At 47.1% G+C, this 26691-nt stretch overlaps 2 protein-coding genes across 6 annotated transcripts in view; one reads left to right on the plus strand and one right to left on the minus strand.

Annotated features, from left to right (window-relative positions):
• The first annotated feature begins 407 nt into the window (after positions 1-407).
• Positions 408-14625, plus strand: LOC120299902 (zinc finger protein 501-like). 5 transcript variants are annotated; one of them, XM_039325196.1, is made up of 4 exons: positions 408-536; positions 6798-6918; positions 10918-11031; positions 12153-14625. In XM_039325196.1, the coding sequence occupies exons 1-4, from the start codon at positions 507-509 to the stop codon at positions 13433-13435; spliced, it is 1548 nt and encodes a 515-aa protein (XP_039181130.1). In that variant the 5' UTR covers positions 408-506; the 3' UTR covers positions 13436-14625. The 5 variants fall into 5 exon arrangements, with proteins under 5 accessions (XP_039181130.1, XP_039181131.1, XP_039181132.1 ...); XM_039325197.1 differs by having other exon boundaries at positions 12156-14625; XM_039325198.1 differs by lacking the exon at positions 408-536 and adding an exon at positions 1976-1994.
• Positions 14626-22412: 7787 nt separating this feature from the next.
• Positions 22413-26691, minus strand: part of LOC120299896 (SCO-spondin-like) — a 176814-nt gene continuing 172535 nt past the window's right edge. The window contains exon 107 of the mRNA XM_039325184.1: positions 22413-24147. Coding sequence (XP_039181118.1) covers positions 23743-24147 — 405 coding nt within the window. The 3' untranslated portion in view covers positions 22413-23742. The remainder of the gene's footprint in view (positions 24148-26691) is intronic.

Here is a 26691-nt window from a genome sequence, read left to right on the forward strand (position 1 = left end):
CTTTCCTTCACACCTCCCTACCTCCCATCCCTTCACACTTCCTTCCTTCCTTCCTTCTTCTTTCTAGCCTTTCTTCTTCCTTGCTTTCTTCATCCCTCCTTCTTTCCTTCACACCTTCCTCCCTACCTCCCAACCCTTAACACTACTTCTTTCTTTCTTTCTTTCTTTCTTCTTTCTTTCTTTCTTTCTTTCTTTCTTTCTTTCTTTCTTTCTTTCTTTCTTTCTTTCTTTCTTTCTTTCTTCTTCCTTGCCTCCCTCCTTCTTTCCTTCACACCTTCCTCCCTACCTCCCACCACACTATTCCTTCCTTCCTTCCTTCCTCCCTCCCTCCCTCCCTTCTCATTCCCCCCGCCCCGCCCTGCGCCAGAGCCCGCCCCCCGCCCCTCCCTTTCCCCTTCCTTCCAGCGGGCGGAGCCGAGGCACCCCCCCTCCCCACCGCCCCCCCCCGCAGCCTCGGCCGCCTTTGTTCCCGCCGCGCGGTGCGACCACCACCCAGCCCGCCCGCCATGGAGGCGCCGAGACCCCGGCCCGCGCAGGTAATATTGCCCCCCCCACCTCCGGCCTGGGTGGGGGTGGGGAGGTGGGGAGGGGTCTGGGTATATATATATTTATATATCAAGGGGGGGTCCCCCCCCGGACAGACCCGGTCGGGGGGGTCTCCCTCTCTCTCTCCCCCCCGCCCACCCACCCACTTTAAGGGGCGGCCTGGCCATTGCGCAACGCGGCGAGTGAAAGTGCCCGAAGCGCTTTCACTTCCAAAGGGCGGAGAGTGGGGGAGGGGGTCTGGATATATATATATATATATATATATATATATAATATATATATATATATTATATATTATATATATATATATATATATATATGAATAAAAGAATAAAATACGATCACCGGGAGGGTGAGATAGATAGATAGATAGATAGATAGATAGATAGATAGATAGATAGATAGATAGATAGATAGATAGATAGATAGATAGATAGACACACACACACACACACACACACATACATACATACATATCAAGGGGGTTGCCCCCCCCGACAGCCCCGGTGGGGGGGGTCTCTCTCTCTCTCTCTCCCCCCCACCGTCCCACTCTATTGGCCGCCTGGCCATTGCGCAACGCGGCCAGTGAAAGTGCCCGAAGCGCTTTCACTTCCTCTTGCAAAGGGTGGAGAGTGGGGGAGGGGGTCTGGAGATAGATAGATAGATAGATAGATAGATAGATAGATAGATAGATAGATAGATAGATAGATAGATAGATAGATAGATAGATAGATAGATAGATTAGATTAGATACACACACACACACACACACAGAGACCCCCCCACCGGGGCTGTCCGGCGGGGGGGAAACCCTTGATATGTATGTATGTGTGTGTGTGTGTGTATACACACACACACACATCAAGGGGGTTGCCCCCCCCGACAGCCCCGGTGGGGGGTGTCTCTCTCTCTCTCCCCCCCCCGTCTCAGTCTATTGGCCGCCTGGCCATTGCGCAACGCGGCCAGTGAAAGTGCCCGAAGGCCGAACGCGCTTTCACTCTTCCTTGACCGTCTCTACCCAAAGGGCGGAGATTGTGGGGGGGAGGGGAGGGGTCTAGGGGAGGGGGAGCCCCCCCAAAATAGCCGCCCCCCTCCTGCCCTTCAAGCCCTGCCCTAGAGGGCGCCCCGGATTTGCGGGGGCGGGGGGGGGGTCAGGACAAAGAAAGTGGGCGGGGGGGGTTTGGAGATAGACTGCGTAGGTTTTTTTTTCCTCTTTGAAGCTCGCCGCCTCCCCAGTGTTGTTGGTTTTTCGTTTTGTGTTGCCTTTGCGGGCCCCGTTAAGCGTTTCGGGGTGTCTGGAGAGGGGGGGGAGCCCCAATCGCTGTTGCAAGTAAGCTTTGGGGGGGCGTGTAACCTTTTTTTAGTGAGTGGGGCCCCTCCACACACACACACCAAGGACACCTTCATAGGGCCCTATGGTTGAAATAAAACAGCCCAATTATTAAGAGGTAAACTATCCTTCCGTATTTATCCCTCCGTCCGTCCGTCTCCGCCTTTCTTTCTTTCTTTCTTTCTTTCTTTCTTTCTGATTTTTTGTCTTTCTTTCTGTCTTTCTGTCTCTTTCTGTCTGTCTTTCTGTCTCTCTCTTTCATTCTTTCTTTCTCTCTCTCTTTCTGTGTCTCTTTCTATCTGTCTTTCTTTCTGTCTGTCTTTCTTTCTCTCCTCTTTCTCTTTCTCTCTTTCTGTCTGTCTTTCTCTCTCTTTCTCTGTTTCTGTCTGTCTGTCTTTCTTTCTTTCTTTCTTTCTTCTTTCCTTCCTTTTCTTCTTTCTTTCTTTCTTTCTTTCTTTCTTTCTTTCTTTCTGTTTGTCTTTTTTCTCTCTTTCTTTCTCTTTCTTTCTGTCTGTCTTCCTTTCTCTTTCTTTCTCTCTCTCTTTCTGTCTGTCTGTCTGTCTGTCTTTGTCTTTCTCTCTCTCTTCCTTCCTTTCTTCCTTCTTTTCTTCTTTCTTTCTTTCTTTCTGTTTGTCTTCTTGTCTGTCTTTCTTTCTCTCTTTCTATCTGTATTTCTGTCTCTCTCTTTCTGTGTCTGTCTCTTTCTTTCTTTCTCTTTCTATCTGTCTCCCTTCCTTCCTTCCTTTCTTTCTTTCTTTCTTTCTTTCTTTCTTTCTTTCTTTCTTTCTTTCTTTCTTTGTTTCTGTCTTTCTTTCTGTCTATGTCTGTCTTTCTTCTTTCCATATATTTTATGGATTTTTTTTAAAAAAAGATAAATCCCTTAAGAGTCGGTAAACAAACATGTCGGCTGGCGTTGCCTTCAGAAAGAAAAATCAGGAACAATCGGCGTCTATAATCCATAATCCGTCTTTCTTTCTTTCTTTCCATATATTTTATCAATTTTTGTTTAACATAAATCCCTTAAGAGCTTTGCCTTCGTCAAGAAAAACAGGAACAGTTGGTTTCTGTAATCCATAATCCACGTAGTACATTTAGTTGATTTTTCTCTTTTCCCCATAATGTCTTCTTTGCAAACCTTGAATTAACACGGTTCTTATTATTTGGATAAATGATGGTTACATATGTTCCCCCCCCCCCAATATTCCTAGAAATAATGATCACATCAGTGTAATATTATTTTTATTTGCAATACATAGGAAGAGAGAGAAAGATTGAGATCTGCTTATATGTAGACCTTGTTTAAAGACTGACCTGTTTAGTGTAGGGTTTCCTGCCTAAGCAGGGGGTTGGACTAGATGACCTCCAAGGTCCCTTCCAACGTTGTTATTATTATTAATAATAATTTATTTGTTATTTGTTATTTATTTGTTATTTGTTATTTATTATTATTATTTGTTATTCATTATTAATTGTTATTATTATTTATTGTTATTGCTTATTTATTAATTTATTTGTTATTATTTATTTATGTATTATTATTATTTGTTATTTATTATTAATTGTTATTATTATTATTCATTGTTATTATTGCTTATTTATTAATTTATTTGTTATTATTTATTTATTTATTATTATTATTTGTTATTTATTATTAATTGTTATTATTCATTGTTATTATTGCTTATTTATTATTATTAATTTATTTGTTATTATTTATTTATTATTCGTTATTTTTTATTATTATTATTTATTTGTTATTTATTATTAATTATTATTATTTATTGTTACTGCTTATTTATTATTAATTTATTTGTTATTATTTATTTATTATTCGTTATTTATTATTATTATTTGTTATTTATTATTAATTATTATTATTATTAATTGTTATTATTGCTTATTATTATTAATTTATTTGTTATTATTTATTTGTAATTTGTTATTATTTGTTATTTATTATTATTTATTATTTGTTATTTATTATTATTTATTGTTATTATGGTTTATGGTTTATTATTATTAATTTATTTGTTATTATTTATTTATTATTATTTGCTATTTATTATTTTTGTTGTTTATTTGTTTGCTATTATTATTAGTTGTTATTATTTGTTATTATTATTATTGTTGTTATTATTACTTGTTGTTATTGTTGTTGTTGTTACTATTATTATATTTCTTTTCTATCTAATCATTCTGGTTGCCTGGTCTTATATCCTGTTAGTGCTTATTTAGATTTTTTTTTCTCCCATAAAAGTTCAAAGTATTCTTGACGGTTAAGATTTTCTCCAATGGTTAATTATATTTAAAGATTTAAATCCTTTTTTTCCATATAAACCAGGTCAACCCTTTTACATTTCTTAAAGAAGAGGTAAAAAACAGTGAACAAAAGGAAAAGAGGGCCAGAGCAAAGAAACATAAAAAGTAAAATACTACTTAAAATATATATTCCTCCTAAGCTAATACATATACATTCCCCAAATTTCTGATGCTTTTTAACCACGATTAAAAATATATTTAACCTTTCAATATTCCATTGAATGTGCCTAGTCATCTAATCCTTTAACTCTTATTCAAAACATTTTTTTCTATTTTATAGTTTATAATTTCCCTAAATTCAGACACATTTAATTATCTAAAACATTTCCTTCATCTTCTAGGCCAGTGGTTCTCAACCTTTTTAAATCCGCGATCCCCCAACCGGTCGTAAGTCGAGGACTACTCAACCGGTCGTAAGTCGAGGACTACCCAACTGGTGCAGCACCGTTTGCAGAATGGGACTTTTGGCGGGCTCAGCAGGGCAGAGACAGCCTGGACAATTCCTGTTGGCTTTGGAAAGCCAATAGAATGAGACTCTATTCAAGAGAGTCTATTCTATTGGCTTTCAAAAGCCAATAGAATAAAAGGGAGTAGCACAGCTAAGGAAAAGGGGGGAAAAATGGCGGACTGCGTTGTTTGGCGACCCCTATGAAATGGTCGTTCGACCCCAAATGGGGTCCCCACCCACAGGTTGAGAACCACTGCTCTAGGCCTTTTCACCAGTATTATATTACTTATATCAAGAAATAAAATAAAAAAGGGGGGAAAAAAAGCACACAGTATTATTTAAGGAATTCATCCCTCTTAGAATGACATACGTATTCAGAATCTTTTCTATTTCTTTAACCATATTCCAACAAATGTTTCTTTTTTAAAATAATTCTGTCCGGTAGATCCCATCATCTATTTTCTTAATTTTCACTTTGATCTTTTTTTCCTTTGACCGGGATCCTTCTTGATCAACGTGTTTTGCTGAATCAGATTTTTTCCCCCCGTATATTCATGACTGTTGCTGTAGGTATAAGAAGTAAATCGAATAAAGTGTCTTTACGTGAGGCTTTTGGTCTTCCACGTTTCTTGAAAATCTTGCTCTTTTTCTCGTCCATGGCTTCTCTTATCACTTCCTTTCGGTCTGATTCCATTTTATCCAATCTGGTTTTTTTTTTTTTTTTTTGTCCTCAGATTTATTTTGGCGTCTTAAGGGATGAGTTGTTTTTTTTTTCCCATTCTCCATTTTTCCCCACTAGGATTAAATCATGTTTTCTTGCTTTGTGAAGTTCCATCTTTGAGTCTCCTTTTTCAATTTGATGTCCGCTTATTTGTTTTGTCTGCTCCTTCTCTGTTGTTCTTTCCTGGAAGTTTTTATTGTTGTTGTAGAGTTAATTTAGAAATAGATTGCTTTATATTTGCGAATTTATTTTGGATTTCTTCGTGATTTGAACTCCGTGTCATTTGAATTAATTGCAGTATACTATAAATCTCCCCCTGACAAGTATTTATGTTTTCTCGGGGTGTTCTATCTACATGTCTCTGATCCATGATGGCCGAAAGTTAAAAGTTTTCCTTCTTCTCTGCAAATAGCTTTGGCGTCCAGGTTAAATAAATATTGCTAATCCAAAGAGTTCAAAAAAGATTATAAACGTTTATAATTCTCTCTTGGTCTGCAGCCCAGTTTGTTTTCTGTGTTTTTGGTTTTTTTTTTTTTTGGTTACAGCTTTTCTTTATGATTAAAGCTTTGAAGGTCACAAACACAGATTAGCTTTTCCCAGCTTTTAGCACAGTGGTTCTCAACCTTTTTAATGCCGCGACCCCCCAACCGGTCGTAAGTCGAGGACTACTCAACCGGTCATAAGTCGAGGACTACTCAACTGGTGCAGCACCGTTTGCAGAAGGGGACTTTTGGCAGGCTCAGCAGGGCAGAGACAGCCCTGGACCATTCCTATTGGCTTTGGAAAGCCAATAGAATGAGACTCTATTCAAGAGAGTCTCTTCTATTGGCTTTCCAAAGCCAATAGAATAAAAGGGAGGAGCACAGCTAAGGAAAAGGGGGAAAAAAAATGGCGGACGGCGTTGTTTGGCGACCCCCGTGAAATGGTCGTTCGACCCCAAATGGGGTCCCGACCCCACCGGTTGAGAACCGCTGGTTTAGCAAGTTCTCTCTGGACATCGTCACGGTCATAATCTTCATCCACCAGTTTTAAACAGGTGTGAAATGGGCCGCAGCCGAGTATGGGCTGTGGCCCAGGGATTGGGGAACTCCTGCATTAGGACTCTGAGATGGCTCTTTACAGTTACTACTACAATTAATCAGTGGAACAGCCTGCCTCCAGAAGCAGTAAATGCTCCAACACTGGAAGTTATTAAGAAGAGACTGGACAGCCATTTGTCCGAAATGGTGTAGGGTTTCCTGCCCAAGCAGGGGGCTGGACTAGATGACCTCCAAGGTCCCTTCCAACTTTACTACTATTATTGTCTCTTTGGGTACCGTACTGAGCCAGGTAACGGAGCCCATTTGTTCTTGAGCATCAGGAGAGAAGTGGGATCCGTTGGGACCCTCGGAGCCCTGGATCCAAACCCCAGGATTCTTTCCTTCCTGGCGCAGGTGACCTTCGAGGACGTGGCCATTTATTTCTCCCGAGAGGAGTGGGAAGAATTAAGCGAAGGCCAACGGGAGCTGTACCAAGCGGTGATGATGGAGAATTACGAGGCAGTTCTTTCCTTGGGTAAGAACGACTTCATTGCTCAGGTGCTGGAGGGAAGAGGGTGAGTTGACTTCCCACAATCCTCCTTGGCCCCAGACTTGTGTCTCCCACAGAGGTCAGCTGGACGCTTCTGGGGAACCACCTTCAAGCAGCAAGAGATGAAGGCCACAGACCTTCTCCTCGTTGGGTGCCTTTGATGGTGGAGCTTCCGTTGCACTATCAAAGGCCCGTGGCGACGATCTCCACAGCCGTGGCGACGATCTCCACGGCCTCAGACCATCCGTGGTGCCTTTGCTGGAAGAGAACGGACGCTTAGAGGTCTCCCCGTTTGGAGGACATTTGATTGACAGACCTTCGGTCTCTTGAGGATGGAGCGGCTTCGGGTTCATGCTTAGAAGAGGCCCCCTCCCCCCCGGGGCCTCGGGAGATCGAGTCTGTCTTCCAAATGCCGTGCTGGGTTTGGACGATGGGATTCGTAGTCCGAGCCGCTCTGAAGGGCGTGCTAGAACCTTCGGAAGGGGCTCCCGAGGTCCTCGAATCTGAATGTCCTGCTCAAAGCAGGAAAGCAGATAAAAAATAACCCCCCCCCAAAGATGGCAGTCCAGCCTGTGCTTGAATACCACCCGGGACCAGGAGCATCACCTTTGGGATAGGTAAGGAAGCTTCTACTCTAACGTTCATTCATTCAGACCTTACCTACCTGTCTATTTAGTCCACGAATGGGATATTTGTAGCCCAGGTCCTTGATGCTGTCTGAGTTTGGGGGTTTCTTTGGAGACATTTCGTGATCCGACTGGAGAACACCATCAGGGTTAGAAGGGAGAGGGATTTGCAGGGAGGAGGAGAAGGAGAAAAGAAGAAGAAGAAGAAGAAGAAGAAGAAGAAGAAGAAGAAGAAGAAGAAGAAGAAGAAGAAGAAGAAGAAGAAGAAGAAGAATGAAGAACAGGAGGAGGAGGAGGAGAAGAAAGAAGAAGAAGAAAATAATAAGAATAATAATATTAATATTAAGAAGAAGAAGAAAAAGAAGAAGAGAAGAAGAAGAAGAAGAAGAAGAAGAAGAAGAAGAAGAAGAAGAAGAAGAAGAAGAAGAAGAAGAAGAAGAAGAAGAAGAAGAAGAAGAAGAAGAAGAAGAAGAAGAAGAAGAAGAAGAAGAATAAGAAGAATAAGAAGAAGAAGAAGAAGAAGAAGAAGAAGAAGAAGAAGAAGAAGAAGAAGAAGAAGAAGAAGAAGAAGAAGAAGAAGAAGAAGAAGAAGAAGAAGAAGAAGAAGAAGAAGAAGAAGAAGAAGAAAGGAAGAAGGAGGAGGAGGAGGAGGAAGAAGAAGAAAGAAGGAAGAAAGAAGAAGAAGAAGAAGAAGAAGAAGAAGAAGAAGAAGAAGAAGAAGAAGAAGAAGAAGAAGAAGAAGAAGAAGAAGAAGGAGGAAGGAGAAAGAAGAAGAATAAGGAAGAAGGAAAAAAAGAAGAAAGAAGAAGGAAGAAGAAGAAGGAAGAAAAAAGAAAGAAGAAGAAGAAGAAGAAGAAGAAGAAGAAGAAGAAGAAGAAGAAGAAGAAGAAGAAGAAGAAGAAGAATAAGAAGAAGAAGAATAAGAAGAAGAAGAAGAATAAGAAGAAGAAGAAGAAGAAGAAGAAGAAGAAGAAGAAGAAGAAGAAGAAGAAGAAGAAGAAGAAGAAGAAGAAGAAGAAGAAGAAGAATCATCATCATCATCTATGGGGTCTTCAGTGCTCTCTGAGCTTGGATGTTTTCTTGCAGACGTTTCATGACCCAACTAGGGAATGTTATCCGTGTTAGGAGGGATTGTGGAGAGGAGGAGGAGGAGGAGGAGGAGGAGGAGAAAGAAGAATCTATGGGGACCTTAGTGCTCTCTGAGCTTGGATGTTTCTTGCAGACGTTTCATGACCCAACTAGGGAATGTTATCAGTGCTAGAAGGGAGGAGGGATTGTGGAGAGGAGGAGGAGGAGGAGGAGGAAGAAGAATCTATGGGGACCTTAGTGTTCTCTGAGCTTGGATGTTTTCTTGCAGACGTTTCATGACCCAACTAGGGAATGTTATCAGTGCTAGAAGGGAGGAGGGATTGTGGAGAGGAGGAAGAGGAGGAGGAAAAGAAGAACAAGAAGGAGAAGAAGAAGAAGAAGAAGAAGAAGAAGAAGAAGAAGAAGAAGAAGAAGAAGAAGAAAGAAGAAAGAAGAAAGAAGAAAGAAGAAAGAAGAAAGAAGAAAGAAGAAGAAGAAGAAGAAGAATCATCTATGGGGTCCTGTGGGGTGGGGTCCCTGGTGCTCTCTGAGCTTGGTGGTTTCCTTGCAGATGTTTCATGACCCATCCAGGTAACCACATCAGTGCAGGAAAGGAGTGAGGATATAGAACTGATCCCACTCCCTTCTAGCACTGACGACATCACTTCGTTTGGTAATGAAATGTCTGCAAGAAAGCAACCAACTCAGAGGACACCAAAGACCCTACTGTCCTTCCTCCTCTTCCACCTCCTCCTCCTCCTCCTCCCCTCTTTCCTCTCCTCTTCTCCTCTTCTCCACAACCTTCACTCCCTTCTAGCACTGATGTTATTACCTAGTTTGGTAATGAAACATTTGCAAGGAAACCACCCAGCTCAGGCAGCACCAAGGATCCCTCCGGTTAGGCCCATTATTCTGCACGTCTAGGACAACATGGAAGAGGTCCTCACCTTCTTCTAAGTGAGGTTGTTGGAGGTTCAATCTGCTCTGCTCGGCCTCTTCCCTTTCGTCCCATATCTTTCCATGGGACTCGGTTCTGGTCCCCGCACTCTTTCTCCGAAGCCAGGTCCAATTTCTCTGGATCCTTCTGAACCCAAGGGGGCGGGCGTCCAAGGAGAGATCCCTTCTTGAGATTTGGAAAGCCCATTACAGGTAGTCCTCGACTGAACAACCATTGTTTGAGCCCCCCCCCCCAAATTTACATCGCTGCACAAGAAATTTGTTCAGCGCGTGATGTCCCGTTTTACGCCCTTTCCCGGCTCGGTTGTGAAGGGAGTCCCGGCCGTTTTTAAAGGAGCCAGATGATTGTTAAGTGAATCCGGCTTCGCCCCCCCTCCCTTGACTCTGTTTGTCGGGAGGTCGCAAAAAAGGGGATCCGGTGACTCCCAACACAGTGGCAACCGTCATAAACACGTCTGTTGCAAAGCATCACGTGACCCTGGGGATGGTGCAATGATCGTAAGGGTGAAAAACGGACGTACTGTATATGCCGGCGTATTAGGCGACCCAGCGTATAAGACGACCCCCATCTTTATCGCCAAGTCGCCTTCCTAGAACGTCGTCTTATACCCCGGAAACCTACCAGTATTTCCGGCGTATAAGACGACTCGGCGTGTAAGACGACCCCCGTCTTTGGCGCCGTTTAGCGCTTCCGGAAGTCGTCTTATACGCCGGCATATACGGTAAGTCCCTTTATTCAGGGCCGCTGTAACTTTAAACCGTCACTGAAGGAACTGTTGCAAGTCGAGATCTATATAACGACTCCTGCTGGAGCAGGGGGCTGGACTAGGTGACCTCCGAGGGCCTTTTCCGACTCTGTTATTCTGTATGGGTAGTTCTCAACTTACAGCAAGTCATTTACCGATCGGTCTCAAGTTATACTGAAAAAAAAGTGACCTCGGAGCGTTTTTTTCACGCTTACGACCGTCGCACTAGCCCCGTGGTCACGCGATCAACATTCAAAGCTTTGGCAACTGACTCACATTTACGGTGGTCACTAAACGAACCGTGGCAAACTGAGGACTCCCCGTGTTTAGGAAATTTGGAAGGGATCGACAAGGGACTTCAGATTTCCCCGTTCGTCCAAGGAGAGGATTTACCGCTGGTCTCGGGGATCGGAGAAAAGTCCCAGTTCCCAACAGCCAGTTGCTTCCTCCGAATCTCCCAGTTTGTGTGTGGGGGGAGACTGGTCAGGACTGGGGAGGGCAGCTTCCCCTCCCCTCTGGGGTCTGGGGATGGAAAATAGACAGGGAATGAGTTGAGATCGCTTTGCTTTTTTCTCTGTTTCCGACAGGCCTCCTGCGCGTCACGCCGCAGATTATCAACCAGATCGAACGTAAGGAGGCCGTTGTTACAGGAGAATTGTGGCAGCCGTGTAAATGGACACATCTACAAGGCCAGTGGCCAGGTCAGAATTTCTTTACCGCTTGGTTGAGAACAAGGAAAATGTGGGATAAGAAAAAGGAAGAGCGCACGGGGGGGGGAGTGTTCACTCGTGATAATCCTCGATTTACGATTTCGCAACTGTTCAAAGTTCCAAGGGCACTGGAATAAAAGGGACTTAGGACCGTTTTACATCCTTCTGACCACTGCGGTCTCTCCGTGGTCGTGTGATCCACATTCAGATATAAATCTGGCTTTCCCTGTTGACTTTACTCGTCGGATGGTCGCGAAAGGAGGATCGCGTTACCCCGGGACATTGCGACCGTCCTAAATATGAGCCTGGCAACTGGCTCATGTTTAGGACAGTCGCAATGTCCCGGGGTAACGCGATCCTCCTTTCGCGACTGTCCGATGAGCAACAGGCTCATATTTAGGACGGTCGCAATGTCCCGAGGTAACGCGATCCTCCTTTCGCGACCGTCCAACGAGCAACAGGCTCATATTTAGGACGGTCGCAATGTCCCGGGGTAACGCGATCCTCCTTTCGCAACCATCCGACGAGCAAAGTCAACAGGGAAAGCCAGATATATTTCATAGCCGTGCGACTGACCGAACCGGCAGGGCGTTACTTAGCGGCTGGGGAGCTGTGCTTTCGGGAATAATTGTGGTTGGGGGTTGGCAAGCTCAAAAGATCACGGTATGTCATTTTCGACATGCAGGGTATCGCTCGGCCCTGACTCATTTCGAGCGATGCCCAGAATCTCGCACAAATGTCTCTGGAATCGCAGCAACTCGCAAGTCGATCCGCGGAGCAGGAGATTCCAGCGACGACATTTGGTTCCGGGGGAATTTTGGGCGGGGGGGGTCAAAACAGTCAAGATGGCCGCCGCAGGTGCCTGACGGACATCAAAGGGGGTTTAGCGGCGCAGGGGCCATCTTGCCTTCTTCCCCCTGGATGCTGCTGAAAAAGCGGCAAGCCGGGGAGGGACGGTTGTGACGTCGACACGGCCATCTCTGAGCGGAGATTTTCAGTTGGTTGCTAGGTAACCATTTTTGGGTGGGTGGGTGGGTGAGAAGAAATGGGGTAGAAATCTAATTATGATTCTCCATCCCGCCCACGGTGACGAGGTGTCCTCTTTCTTCCAGCAGGAGATGGTCTCGCAATGGTGGACGAAGGTGAGGGCAGAGCGGAGACCGGGTCCCCTGTGATGCCCACGGGGAAGAGGAAGAAAGGCCGCCCCCGGACCGCCAACCCGGTACCCAAACCCGAAAACAAAGGTCCCCCACGGGTGACGCTGAAGATGAACCCACCAAAGTGCCCCGAATGCGGTAAAACCTTCCTCAGCAACGTGGCCATGACTATCCACATCCGGACGCACACCGGAGAACGCCCGTTCAAGTGCCACCTCTGCCCCAAGGCCTTCCCCTCCCGGGGGGACCTCAAGCGGCACATCAAGACCCACCTGCGCAGGAAGCCGTCCCCACCGCTCGTGCCCCGCAGCGGCGCCTCGAAAAAGAGCTTGGCGGCCAAGATGCAGCTGCAGGGTCACCTGCGCTGCCTGCCTGATCCGAAGAAACCCTACAGTTGCGCGGAGTGCGGGAAGAGCTTCCACAAGAAGGCGAGCCTCCGCAAACACCAGGGGACGCACTCGACGGAGAGGCCCTTCGCCTGCCTGGAGTGCGGGCGCAGCTTCCGGCTCAAGCAGATCCTGGTGGCGCACATGGCCTCGCACATCAAGGAGCGCCCCTTCCCCTGCGAACAGTGCGGGAAGTGCTTTGCCCAGGAGCGCAACGTGCGCAGCCACCAGAGGGTGCACACTGGCGAGAAGCCCTTCCTGTGCATGGCGTGCGGGAAGCGTTTTGGCTACAAGCAGCATCTGGTCAAGCACCTACGCTTCCATACCGGCGAGCGCCCATACCGATGCCCCGAGTGTGAGAAGACCTTCCGGGATAAAGCCACGCTGAACATCCACTACCGCATGCACACCGGCGAACGGCCGTACCGGTGTCCTTTCTGCAGCAAGACCTGTCGGCAGAAGCAGCACCTAAACAGTCACCTGAAGGTCCACCGGGGGGAGACGCTGCCCCTGGGGGACACCACCGGGCTGACCCTGCAAAAGGTGCGCGCCAAGGAGAAGCCGTACGAGTGTCCGCAGTGTCAGAAGCGCTTCCGGAACAAGAAAATCATGTTGGTGCACCAGAAGACACACAAAGACGACGTGCCGCAAAGCGCCCCGCTGCAGAGCAAGAGGGACCCGCTTGTGGCAGAGAGAAAGGCCCACGGGGCAGGTAGGAAGAGGAAGGATGCGGGGCTCCCTTCAGGGCTGGCGTCCGCCCAGCCGCCGGTGGCCCCCATCGCCTGCGCCGACTGCGGGAGGCGATTCACGCAGAGGAAGTACCTGACGCTGCATCAGCGGAGCCACAGGTGAGGAGACGGTGCTTCCCGTCGGAATCTCATCGCCCACGAAGACTCTCTCGGGGTGGCGCGCGGCACGGGGACCGCCGCGGAGGAGGTGCCGGTTTGCGAGGCGCTGCCCACAAAAATGTCTAGACACAGCGCGGCGAGAAACATTGCTTTATTGTAGACAGCGATGCGCTGTTTTGACCCCCCCCCCAGGACTAAAATAACTCCAGCTTTTACTCCTGCCCTTGTGGGACAAGGGACAGCGGGCTGTTCTCCCAGTTTTGAGAGTTGACAGTCTCTCCCGCAGGTTTCGGATTGGTGTATCTCTGGTGTATCCAGCGGAGGACCATCAAAACCAGCTCAATAGTTGCTAGAGCACGGGTGTCAAACGTGCCACGTCACATGACACGGCGCGAGGTGTCGCCGCTTTTTTGGGCATTGCCGGAACTGGGATGAGTGCGGCCTCGGCATGGTGCAACCGGAAGTTGTGACACCCCCTTCCGAAGTGCGTCACGCTAAGCCCGAAAGACCCATCGGTCTTTGCCCCCACTTGATCGTTCCTCTTCCAGCTCCGTGATTGTGAAAAACGGAGTGGCCGTCCCCGTGGTGTTCCTCCATAAATACAGGTAGTCCTCGACTTAACGACAGTTCAAAGTTACAACGGTGCTGGAAAAATGGGGACTTACGCCCCCTTTTTTCACACTTACCGACCGTTGCAGCGTCCCCAGGGTTGACGGCATTAAAATTCAGGCCCTCGAGCAACTGGTTCCTCTTTGTGACCGTGGTTGCGATTCCCTTTTTATGACTTTCTGACCAGCAAAGCCAGATTCACTTAACGACTGAGCTACCAACTTATCCACGGCGGTGTTTCGCTGGACAACCGGGGCAAGAACGGTCGTCAAACCGGGGCAAACCTCCCTGAACCGACGTCTCACCCGAAAACAGACATTTGGGGGCTCTCTGGTTGTCGTAAGTCGAGGACGGCCTGTATGCAAAAGGGTCCCTTATTCCCGCCAATGCCCTCGGACGTCGCTTCGCCCTTCGAACACCTTGGAAGGCGTTTGGGATGCTGGGACTTTGCTCCATGAAAAACTGCGGCGGGTTTCGGCCGGAAGCTGGAAGTGGTGAGCGGAACGTTCCTGGGTCCAGCAGGCTGGATTGTGACCAAAGAACCACTTTTCAAGACAGCCGCAATAAACCAGAAAATTAATACGATGGAGGAGGAGGAGGAAGAGGAAGGGCTGTGGGGTCCTTGGTGCTCTCTGAGCTGGGTGGTTTCCTTGCAGACGTCTCGTGACCCAACTAGGGAACATCATCAGTGCTGGAAGGAAGGAAGGAAGGAAGGAATGGAGGGAGGGAGGACTGTGGGGTCCCTGGTGCTCTCTGAGCTGGGTGGTTTCCTTGCAGACGTCTCGTGACCCAACTAGGGAACATCATCAGTGCTGGAAGAAAGGAAGGAAGGAAGGAATGGAGGGAGGGAGGACTGTGGGGTCCCTGGTGCTCTCTGAGGTGGGTGGTTTCCTTGCAGACGTCTCGTGACCCAACTAGGGAACATCATCAGAGCTAGGAGGAGGATCGTGGAGCGAAGGGGGGGAGGAGGCGTTGAAGTCCACCCCTCTTAAAGGATGCCAGCTGGGGGATTCTGGGCATTGAATTCTCCACTCTCGAATGATGCTGGCTGAGGAATTCTGGGCGTTTAGATCCACCCCTCTTAACATGCAGACTCTGGGACTTGAATTCAACGCCTCTTAATGTTCTGGCTAAGGATTTCTGGGGGCTGAACTCCACCCCTCTTGAAGCACGCCGGCTGGGGGATTCTGGGAACTGAAGTCCCCACTCTTAAAGCGTGCCGGCTGGGGGATTCTGGGAATCGAAGTCCTCCCCTCTTAAAGCAGGCCAGCTGGGGGATTCTGGGACTCGAAGTCCTCCCCTCTTAAAGCAGGCCGGCTGGGGGATTCTGGGAACTGAAGTCCCCACTCTTCAAGCGTGCCGGCTGGGGGATTCTGGGAGTCAAAGTCCTCCCCTCTTAAAGCATGCTGGCTGGGGGATTCTGGGAGTTGAAGTCTTCCCCTCTTATAGTATGCTAGCTGGGGGATTCTGGGAGTGGAAGTCCTCCCTCTTAAAGCATGTTGGCTAGGGGATTCTGGGAGTTGAAGTCCTGCCCACTTAAAGCAGGCCGGCTGGGGGATTCTGGGAGTGGAAGTCCTCCCTCTTAAAGCATGTTGGCTAGGGGATTCTGGGAGTTGAAGTCCTCCCCTCTTAAAGCAGGCCAGCTGGGGGATTCTGGGAATCGAAGTCCTCCCCTCTTAAAGCAGGCCGGCTGGGGGATTCTGGGAACTGAAGTCCCCACTCTTAAAGCGTGCCGGCTGGGGGATTCTGGGAGTCAAAGTCCTCCCCTCTTAAAGCATGCTGGCTGGGGGATTCTGGGAGTTGAAGTCTTCCCCTCTTATAGTATGCTAGCTGGGGGATTCTGGGAGTGGAAGTCCTCCCTCTTAAAGCATGTTGGCTAGGGGATTCTGGGAGTTGAAGTCCTGCCCACTTAAAGCAGGCCGGCTGGGGGATTCTGGGAGTGGAAGTCCTCCCTCTTAAAGCATGTTGGCTAGGGGATTCTGGGAGTTGAAGTCCTCCCCTCTTAAAGCAGGCCGGCTGGGGGATTCTGGGAGTGGAAATCCTCCCTCTTAAAGCAGACCGGTTGGGGGATTGTGGGAGTGGAAGACCTCCCCTCTTAAAGGATGCTAGCTGTGGGATTCTGGGAATGGAAGTCCTCCCCTCTGGAAGCATGTCGGCTGGGGGATTCTGGGAGTCAAAGTCCACCCCACTTAAAGCAGACCAGCTAGGGGATTCTGGGAGTGGAAGTCCTCCCCACTTAAAGCAGGCCAGCTGGTGGATTCTGGGAACTGAAGTCCCCACTCTCTAGGCTCCATTTTGCATTTCCGGTCGATCCAATCTGGACGAAATTCTGACCGGATATGTTCCGGTCAGCCCATCTTTCTTCCGGAACTTGCCATATTTCTGTCATTGGAGCCTGCCTCAAGTGGATTTGGCCTTCCCCCAAGAGAGTACAGGAAATGCTCAACTCCTTTAGTGACGCTTCCGACAGTTACGACCGCACTTTTTAAAAAAGCGTTTTCCCCCTCTCACGGCCGTTGCTGCACATCCCCAGAGGTCAAAATTCAGATGCTTGGCCTCTGGCTCCTCTTTTATGACGGTCGCAGCATCCCGGGGTCACGCGGTTTCCCGTTTTGCGACCGTCGGAGAAAGAACGTCACGGGGGGGGGCAAGCCGGAATCACTTCATAACCGGGGTTGGGTGGCCTTATTGAACCGCTGCAGCGCTTCGCGTAACGGCGGCGGCGAGAAAGTGTGTAACCTGAGGCAAAGCCCCGCTTGACGGCCGTCTCGCTTAGCGACGGGAATTTTGGGGCTCGGTGGCGGTCCTAAGGCAAGGGCCGCCGGCGAGCCATCGTCACCAACCGAGTTTAATGGTAGCCGGGCACCGCCCGTGGGGGTGCAGCCACGTACCCTCCCTCCGGTTGCTCCAGAGACTGAGTGGCTTCTGCCGACTGGCTTGGCAAAAGGGATCTTCGGCACCTGCCTTTCGCTCCAAGGCGGTCGGTCGGCCTCTCCGGGTGCAGCGCCTGGCGGAAGGCTCAAGCGGCAAGAAGGGGAAGGGTACTGGGAGCTGCAGCTGGGTGAGCCTGGAGGCTGCAACCTGGAGAATCCCCCCCCCCAAAGCCTATACATCTCCCCCAAGTCTTCCTTCCTCCCATTGCCCTGTGTCCATCCTTCCTTCCTATCCTTCCTTTCTCTTCCTGTCCTTCCTTCCTTCCTCTGTCCATCCTTCCTTTCTGTCCTTCCTTCCTCTGTCGTGTGTCCTCCTTCCTTTCCTTCCTCGGTCGTGTGTCCTTCCTTCCTTTCCTGTGTCCTCCCTCCCTCCTTCCTTCCTGTCCTCTGTCTTTCCTTCCTTTCTTCCTTGCTGTCCTGTATCCTTCCTTCCTTCCTCCTGTGTCCTCCCTCCCTTCCTTCATGTCCTGTCTTTCCTTCCTTTCTTCCTTGCTGTCCTATATGCATCCATCCATCCTTCCTTCCTTCCTCCTGTGTCCTCCCTCCCTCCTTCCTTCCTGTCTTTCCTTCCTTTCTTCCTTGCTGTCCTGTATCCTTCCTTCCTTCCTCCTGTGTCCTCCCCCTCCCTCCTTCCTTCCTTCCTGTCCTCTGTCTTTCCTTCCTTTCTTCCTTGCTGTCCTTCTTCCTGTGTCCTCCCTCCCTCCCTTCCTGTCCTGTCTTTCCTTCCTTTCTTTCTTGCTGTCCTGTATCCTTCCTTCCTTCCTTCCTTCCTTCCTTCCTTCCTTCCTTCCTTCCTTCCTTCCTTCCTCCTGTGTCCTGCCTCCCTTCCTTCCTGTGTCTTTCCTTCCTTTCTTCCTTGCTGTCCTGTATCCATCCTTCCTTCCTAAAACGATTAGGGGACTGGAGGCTAAAACATCTAAGGAACGGTTGCTGGAATTGGGTCTGTTTAGTTTGACGAAGAGAAGGATGAGGGGGGACATGATAGCAGTCTTCCAGTATCTCAGGGGCTGCCCCAAAGAAGAGGCAGTCAAGCTATTCTCCAAGGCGCCTGAAGGCAGGACAAGGAGCAACGGGTGGAAACTGATCAAGGAGAGAAGCAACCTGGAACTAAGGAGAAACTTCCTGACAGTGAGAACAATTAACCAGTGGAACCGCCTGCCTCCAGAAGGGGGGAATGCTTCAACACTGGAGGATTCGAAGAAGAGACAGGACAGCCATTTGTCCGAAATGGTGTAGGGTTTCCTGCCTGAGCAGGGGGTTGGACTAGATGACCTCCAAGGTCCCTTCCAACTTTATTATTACTATTATTAGGCTGGACAGCCATTTGACTGAAATAGTATAGGGTTTCCTGCCTGAGCAGGGGGTTGGACTAGATGACTTCCAAGGGTCCCCTTTATTACTATTACTGTCCTTCCTTGCTCCCCTGTGTCCATCCATCCATCCAAAATAACAAGAGTTGGAAGGGCCCCGGGGAGATCATCTAGTCCAGCCCCCTGCTCAAGCAGGAGACCCTTAGAGAGTCGTCCAACGACAGCGTTGGAAGGGACTTTGGAGGTCATCCAGTCCAACCGTCTGCTCAAGCAGGAGACCTGAGACCACTTCAGACCCCTCTCAAGCCTCTGGGCGCCTCTGGATCCCTTGCCCACCACAGACCTGGGCGCTCACCCCAAAACCTCACAGAGCCCCCCCCTTCCCGGCGTGGAAACCCCTCCCCCCGGGGGAGGGAGGCGAGAAAGAACCAGATATCCTTCAGGAAGTTGCTGAAAATGGTTTATTGACTGGCAAAGACGAGAAAGATCTGAGCAGGGCTGGAGAATGGGGTGCCCCCGTGGCGCCCCGATTGTGGATCCTCGGAGGGAGGCGTCAATCAGCGCTTGGCGAGGTCGCCACCTGCAATGAAAAGACAAGATACTTGGAGGTGGGGTTCTGGGGGGGGGTCAGCTTGGAAGGCAGGACTTCTTCAAGGGTGGAAGATTTGGGGGTGAATGGGTGGGGGGTATCTCTTGAGCGGTGCCTCCTTGCAGAGCCCCCTTTGGGTTGGGGAGCTGAATAGGGGGCTGGACTGGCCGGGCCTGGAGCAGGGGGTCTCCAAAGTTGGCCCCTTGAAGACTTGTGGACTTCAACTCCCAGAATCCCCCCAGTCGGCCTGCTTTAAGAGGGGAGGACTTCAACATCCAGAATTCCCCAGCCAGCATGCTTTAAGAGGGGTGGGCTTCCATTCCCAGAATCCCCCGGACGGCATTCTTTAAGAAGGGAGGACTTCCAGAATCCCCCCACCCAGCCTGCTTTAAAGAGTGGAGGACTTCAACATCCAGAATTCCCCAGCCAGAAGGCTTTTAAGAGGGGTGGACTTCAACTCCCAGAATTCCTCCTTCAGAATGCTTTCAGAGGGGTGGACTTCCATTCCCAGAATCCCCCGGACGGTATTCTTTAAGAGTGGAGGACGTCCACTCCCAGAATCCCCCAGCCGACATGCTTTAAGAGGGGTGGACTTCAACTCCCAGAATCCCCTGGTCGGCATTCTTTAAAGAGGGGAGGACTTCCATTCCCAGAATCCCCCAGCTGGTATTCTTTAAGACGGGTGGGCTTCCAACACCCAGAATTCCTCATTCAGAATGCTTTGAAAGGCGTGGACTTCCACAATTTCTCATTCTAAATGCTTTAAGAGGGATGGACTTCAACTCCCAGAATCCCCCAGCCGGCCTGCTTTAAGAGGAGTGGACCTCAACTCCCAGAATCCCCCAGTAATACTAGAAATCAGAATTGTTTCTTTAAATAAAATTTGCTGAAATTCCTTATGCTCAATAACGAGAGGAAGATGTTAGGATATTTTAGCCATTTCTCTGTTTCTCTACTATTCCGCAGACAATAGCTGTTCCCTTCCTAATCAGCTTTTGTTTCCTTATCGACGTACACAAATAAAGTATCAGTGCTTGCTGAAATAGTGTACGATGTGGTTCCTTCTCTGCCATAGGGCAGGCCCTATCTTTGATCAGTTCTGAATAAACGTGTAACGTAAGAGAGCAAGTCTCTGCTCAGATCTGAATAAATGCGTAACTTAACAGAGTCTGTCTCTTTGCTCCGATCTGAAGAAACACGTAACTTAAGAGAGCAAGTCTCTGCTCAGATCTGAAGAAACGTGTAACTTGAGTCTGTCACTGCTCAGACCTGAAAAAACTTGTAACTTAAGAGAGTCTCTCAGATCTGAAGAAACACGTAACTTAAGAGTCTGTCTCTCTGTTCAGATCTGAATAAATGCATAACTTAAGAAAGTCTGTCTCTTTGCTCAGATCTGAAGAAACACGTAACTTAAGAGAGCATGTCTCTGCTCAGATCTGAAGAAACGTGTAACTTAAGAGAGTATGTCTCTGCTCAGATCTGAAGAAAGGTGTAACTTTCAAGAGAGTCTGTCTGCTCAGATCTGAAGAAACACGTAACTTAAGAGAGTATGTCTCTGCTCAGATCTGAATAAATGCGTAACTTTCAAGAGAGTCTGTCTCTTTGCTGAGATCTGAAGAAACACGTAACTTAAGAGAGTCTGTCTTTCTGCTAAGATCTGAAGAAACATGTAACTTAAGAGAATATGTCTCTCTGCTCAGATCTGAATAAACGTGTAACTTAAGTGAGTATGACTCTTTGCTCAGATCTGAATAAACGTGTAACTTAAGAGAGTATGTCTCTCTGTTCAGATCTGAATAAATGCATAACTTAAGAAAGTCTGTCTCTTTGCTCAGATCTAAAGAAACACGTAACTTAAGAGAGTATGTCTCTGCTCAGATCTGAAGAAACGTGTAACTTAAGAGAGTCTGTCTGCTCAGATCTGAAGAAACACGTAACTTAAGAGAGTATGTCTCTGCTCAGATCTGAATAAATGCGTAACTTTCAAGAGAGTCTGTCTCTTTGCTGAGATCTAAAGAAACACGTAACTTAAGAGAGTATGTCTCTGCTCAGATCTGAAGAAACACGTAACTTAAGAGAGTATGTCTCTGCTCAGATCTGAATAAATGCGTAACTTTCAAGAGAGTCTGTCTCTTTGCTGAGATCTGAAGAAACACGTAACTTAAGAGAGCGTCTCTCTGCTCAGATCTGAAGAAACGTGTAACTTAAGAGAGTCTGTCTGCTCAGATCTGAAGAAACACGTAACTTAAGAGAGTATGTCTCTGCTCAGATCTGAATAAATGCGTAACTTTCAAGAGAGTCTGTCTCTTTGCTGAGATCTGAAGAAACACGTAACTTAAGAGAGCGTCTCTCTGCTCAGATCTGAAGAAACGTGTAACTTAAGAGAGCGTCTCTCTGCTCAGATCTGAATAAATGTGTAACTTAAGAGAGTATGTCTCTCTGCTCAGATCTGAATAAACGTGTAACTTAAGAGAGTATGTCTCTCTGTTCAGATCTGAATAAATGCATAACTTAAGAAAGTCTGTCTCTTTGCTCAGATCTGAAGAAACACGTAACTTAAGAGAGCATGTCTCTGCTCAGATCTGAAGAAACGTGTAACTTAAGAGAGCGTCTCTCTGCTCAGATCTGAAGAAACGTGTAACTTAAGAGAGCGTCTCTCTGCTCAGATCTGAATAAACGTGTAACTTAAGAGAGTATGTCTCTCTGCTCAGATCTGAATAAATGCGTAACTTTCAAGAGAGTCTGTCTCTTTGCTGAGATCTGAAGAAACACGTAACTTAAGAGAGCTGTCTCTGCTCAGATCTGAAGAAACGTGTAACTTAAGAGAGCGTCTCTCTGCTCAGATCTGAATAAACGTGTAACTTAAGAGAGTATGTCTCTCTGCTCAGATCTGAATAAACGTGTAACTTAAGAGAGTATGTCTCTCTGTTCAGATCTGAATAAATGCATAACTTAAGAAAGTCTGTCTCTTTGCTCAGATCTAAAGAAACACGTAACTTAAGAGAGTATGTCTCTGCTCAGATCTGAAGAAACGTGTAACTTAAGAGAGTCTGTCTGCTCAGATCTGAAGAAACACGTAACTTAAGAGAGTATGTCTCTGCTCAGATCTGAATAAATGCGTAACTTTCAAGAGAGTCTGTCTCTTTGCTGAGATCTAAAGAAACACGTAACTTAAGAGAGTATGTCTCTGCTCAGATCTGAAGAAACACGTAACTTAAGAGAGTATGTCTCTGCTCAGATCTGAATAAATGCGTAACTTTCAAGAGAGTCTGTCTCTTTGCTGAGATCTAAAGAAACACGTAACTTAAGAGAGTATGTCTCTGCTCAGATCTGAAGAAACGTGTAACTTAAGAGAGTCTGTCTGCTCAGATCTGAAGAAACACGTAACTTAAGAGAGTATGTCTCTGCTCAGATCTGAATAAATGCGTAACTTTCAAGAGAGTCTGTCTCTTTGCTGAGATCTGAAGAAACACGTAACTTAAGAGAGCGTCTCTCTGCTCAGATCTGAGAAACGTGTAACTTAAGAGAGCGTCTCTCTGCTCAGATCTGAATAAATGTGTAACTTAAGAGAGTATGTCTCTCTGCTCAGATCTGAATAAACGTGTAACTTAAGAGAGTATGTCTCTCTGTTCAGATCTGAATAAATGCATAACTTAAGAAAGTCTGTCTCTTTGCTCAGATCTGAAGAAACACGTAACTTAAGAGAGCATGTCTCTGCTCAGATCTGAAGAAACGTGTAACTTAAGAGAGTATGTCTCTGCTCAGATCTGAAGAAAGGTGTAACTTTCAAGAGAGTCTGTCTGCTCAGATCTGAAGAAACACGTAACTTAAGAGAGTATGTCTCTGCTCAGATCTGAATAAATGCGTAACTTTCAAGAGAGTCTGTCTCTTTGCTGAGATCTGAAGAAACACGTAACTTAAGAGAGTCTGTCTTTCTGCTAAGATCTGAAGAAACATGTAACTTAAGAGAATATGTCTCTCTGCTCAGATCTGAATAAACGTGTAACTTAAGTGAGTATGACTCTTTGCTCAGATCTGAAGAAACGTGTAACTTAAGAGAGTATGTCTCTCTGTTCAGATCTGAATAAATGCATAACTTAAGAAAGTCTGTCTCTTTGCTCAGATCTAAAGAAACACGTAACTTAAGAGAGTATGTCTCTGCTCAGATCTGAAGAAACGTGTAACTTAAGAGAGTCTGTCTGCTCAGATCTGAAGAAACACGTAACTTAAGAGAGTATGTCTCTGCTCAGATCTGAATAAATGCGTAACTTTCAAGAGAGTCTGTCTCTTTGCTGAGATCTAAAGAAACACGTAACTTAAGAGAGTATGTCTCTGCTCAGATCTGAAGAAACACGTAACTTAAGAGAGTATGTCTCTGCTCAGATCTGAATAAATGCGTAACTTTCAAGAGAGTCTGTCTCTTTGCTGAGATCTAAAGAAACACGTAACTTAAGAGAGTATGTCTCTGCTCAGATCTGAAGAAACACGTAACTTAAGAGAGTATGTCTCTGCTCAGATCTGAATAAATGCGTAACTTTCAAGAGAGTCTGTCTCTTTGCTGAGATCTGAAGAAACACGTAACTTAAGAGAGCGTCTCTCTGCTCAGATCTGAAGAAACGTGTAACTTAAGAGAGCGTCTCTCTGCTCAGATCTGAATAAATGTGTAACTTAAGAGAGTATGTCTCTCTGCTCAGATCTGAATAAACGTGTAACTTAAGAGAGTATGTCTCTCTGTTCAGATCTGAATAAATGCATAACTTAAGAAAGTCTGTCTCTTTGCTCAGATCTGAAGAAACGTGTAACTTAAGAGAATATGTCTCTCTGCTCAGATCTGAAGAAACGTGTAACTTTCAAGAGAGTCTGTCTCTGCTCAGAACTGAAGAAACACGTAACTTAAGAGAGTATGTCTCTTTGTCCATGCCGGACCCGACCTAGAGATCGTGCACAATGGTACATGGGCTGTGATTGTTAAACCGACTCTCCGGAATAACCGGAAACTCGATAGCGTATCTGAGGGTTGGCTCCTCATGGAAGGGCTATTTCCCCCTCTCTTCCTCCCAGGAGTATCAGCCTGGCTAGAGAGGCCCTTTTCCTGCCCGCTTAAGAGACCCGATCGAGACCTACCTTGGCAGCTGCTGCATTCGCATCCGCGGATGACCGGCAGAACCACGGGCTCCGTCTCGCCCCCGGGACACTGCAAGTTCAGGATGCGCACCGGGCTGACCGGATCCAGGCGGTAGCTGCAGCAGTCGCAAATCGTCTGCAGGTACGGCTCCTGCAACGCCAAGCCAGACGTGGTGAATTGTTCTCACGGTCAGGAAGTTTCTCCTTAGTTCTAGGTTGCTTCTCTCTTTGGTTAGTTTCCCTCCGTTGCTTCTCGTCCTGCCTTTGGGCGCTTTGGAGAAGAGCTTGACTGCCTCTTCTTTGGGGCAGCCCCTGAGATACTGGAACACAGCTATCATGTCCCATAGGTGGCACCATGCTCAATAGTAGTAACTGTGAGAGGGACCTCGGAGTCCTAGTAGACAATCACCTAAATATGAGCCAGCAGTGTGCAATAATACCACTTTACAAGGCCTTGGTAAGGCCACACTTGGAATATGGCATCCAGTTTTGGTCACCATGATGTAAAAAAGATGTTGAGACTCTAGAAAGAGTACAGAGAAGAGCAACAAAGGGGATCAGGGGACTGGAGGCTAAAACATCTAAGGAACGGTTGCTAGAATTGGGGATGTCTAGTTTAAGGAAGAGAAGGGGGGACAGGATAGCAGTCTTCAATATCTCAGGGGCTGCCCCAAAGAAGAGGCAGTCAAGCTATTTTTCAAAGCACCTGAAGGCAGGACAAGAAGCAACGGGTGGAAACTAAGCAAGGAGAGAGAAGCAACCTAGAACTAAGGAGAAACTTCCTGACTGTGAGAACAATTGACCAGTGGAACTCCTTGCCTCCAGAAGCAGTAAATGCTCCAACACTGGAAGTCTTTAAGAAGAGACTGGACAGCCATTTGTCCGAAATGGTGTAGGCTTTCCTGCCTGAGCAGGGGGTTGGACTAGATGACCTCCAAGGTCCCTTCCAACTTTACTACTATTACTATTAAACTAGACATACCCAATTCCAGCAACCGTTCCTTATATGTTTTACCCTCCAGTCCCCTGATCATCTTTGTTGCTCTTCTCTGCACTCTTTCTAGAGTTTCAGCATCTTTTTGACATCGTGGTGACCAAAACTGGATGCCGTATTCCAAGTGTGGCCTTACCAAGGCCTTGTAGACCGGGATTAACACTTCACGTGATCTTGATTCCGTCCCTCTGTTAATGCAGCCTAGCACTCTGTTGGCCTTTTTGGCAGCTGCAGCACACTGCTGGCTCATATTTAAGGGATCGTCCACTAGGACAGTGGTTCTTAACCTTTTTGAACGAATCGCCCCCTTGAGCCAATGAGGAGGTTGTCATCGCCCCCCTCCCCCAACATAACCTGTCAATCACAACATAGGAAATAATTCTTCAATTTATGCAAACACTTGTTTTGTTTTCTTTAAAATTGTCACCAGGACATATCGATGCAAATCATTTATTTCCAGTCTTTTTCCCCTATCTCAGTGGTTCTCAACCTGTGGGTCGGGACCCCATTTGGGATCGAACGACCATTTCCCGGGGGTCGCCAAACAACGCAGTCTGCCATTTTTTCCCCCTTTTCCTTAGCTGTGCTATTCCCTTTTATTCTATTGGCTTTTGAAAGCCAATAGAATAGACTCTCTTGAATAGAATCTCATTCTATTGGCTTTCAAAAGCCAATAGGAATTGTCCAGGCTGTCTCTGCCCTGCTGAGCCCGCCAAAAGTCCCATTCTGCAAACGGTGCTGCACCAGTTGAGTAGTCCTCGACTTACGACCGTTGAGTAGTCCTTGACTTACGATCGGTTGGGGGTCGCGGCATTAAAAAGGTTAAGAACCACTGCCCTATCTCAACTGTGTGAAAAAAGTTTGGTGCCCCCCATCACTTTATTCCCAAACTTTGTGATCCGTGTATTTCATTATTATCTTATTTATTCAAGACACTTCAAGGTAATGACCACGGAAAACAAAAATTCAATGGCAAGAACGTGAAATGCTCAAAAACAAAAACGGTAACCTTTCAGGATGGAACGACGAGTCAAATTTAAGACGCAAAAATATATATATATATAAAAAGGGCGTAAAGACAAACCGCCATGCAGGAACTAAGAATTTCAAGACGAAAACTCTGAAACTAAATTAAGATTCGGGGAAAGCATATATAGTCGCGCCCACGGTAAAAAGGATTAAAAAGACACAAAAGAAAATATAATATCGAACTGGAGGGCACGCTAAAAAAGTCCAATACAAAATGTTTCACACAGCCACTCGGCAGGCGATGTTTTGAAAGAAGCGCTGCCCCCTCCATCAGATATACAGCGATTCACTGTACGAAAAAAGTCTCAAAGTGTTCCCAAAACTTCTCGCTCCATCGCCCCCATATCAGCCCCCTTTTCATTCCTTCGCCCCCGCATCGCCCCATTTTGTTCCATAGCCCCCCTAAAAAATGAAATCGCCCCTGGGGGGCAATATTATCCAGGTTAAGAACCACTGCACTAGGACTCTCTCACAGTTACTACTGTTGAGCAAGGTACCCCCTATACTACACCTGTGCATTTGGTTTTTCTTGCCTAAATGTAGAACCTTGCTTTTTTCACCCTTGAATTTCATTTTGTTAGTTAGTGCCCAGTGTTCGAGTCTGTCCAGATCCTTCTGTATCTTAAGCCCGTCTTCTGGAGGGTTGGCTATTCCTGCCAGCTTGGTGTCGTC

This window comes from Crotalus tigris, unplaced genomic scaffold (genome assembly GCF_016545835.1).
Source record: "Crotalus tigris isolate CLP2741 ecotype Arizona unplaced genomic scaffold, ASM1654583v1 scf7180000024320.386069, whole genome shotgun sequence".
Classification (NCBI taxonomy): Eukaryota; Metazoa; Chordata; class Lepidosauria; order Squamata; family Viperidae; genus Crotalus; species Crotalus tigris.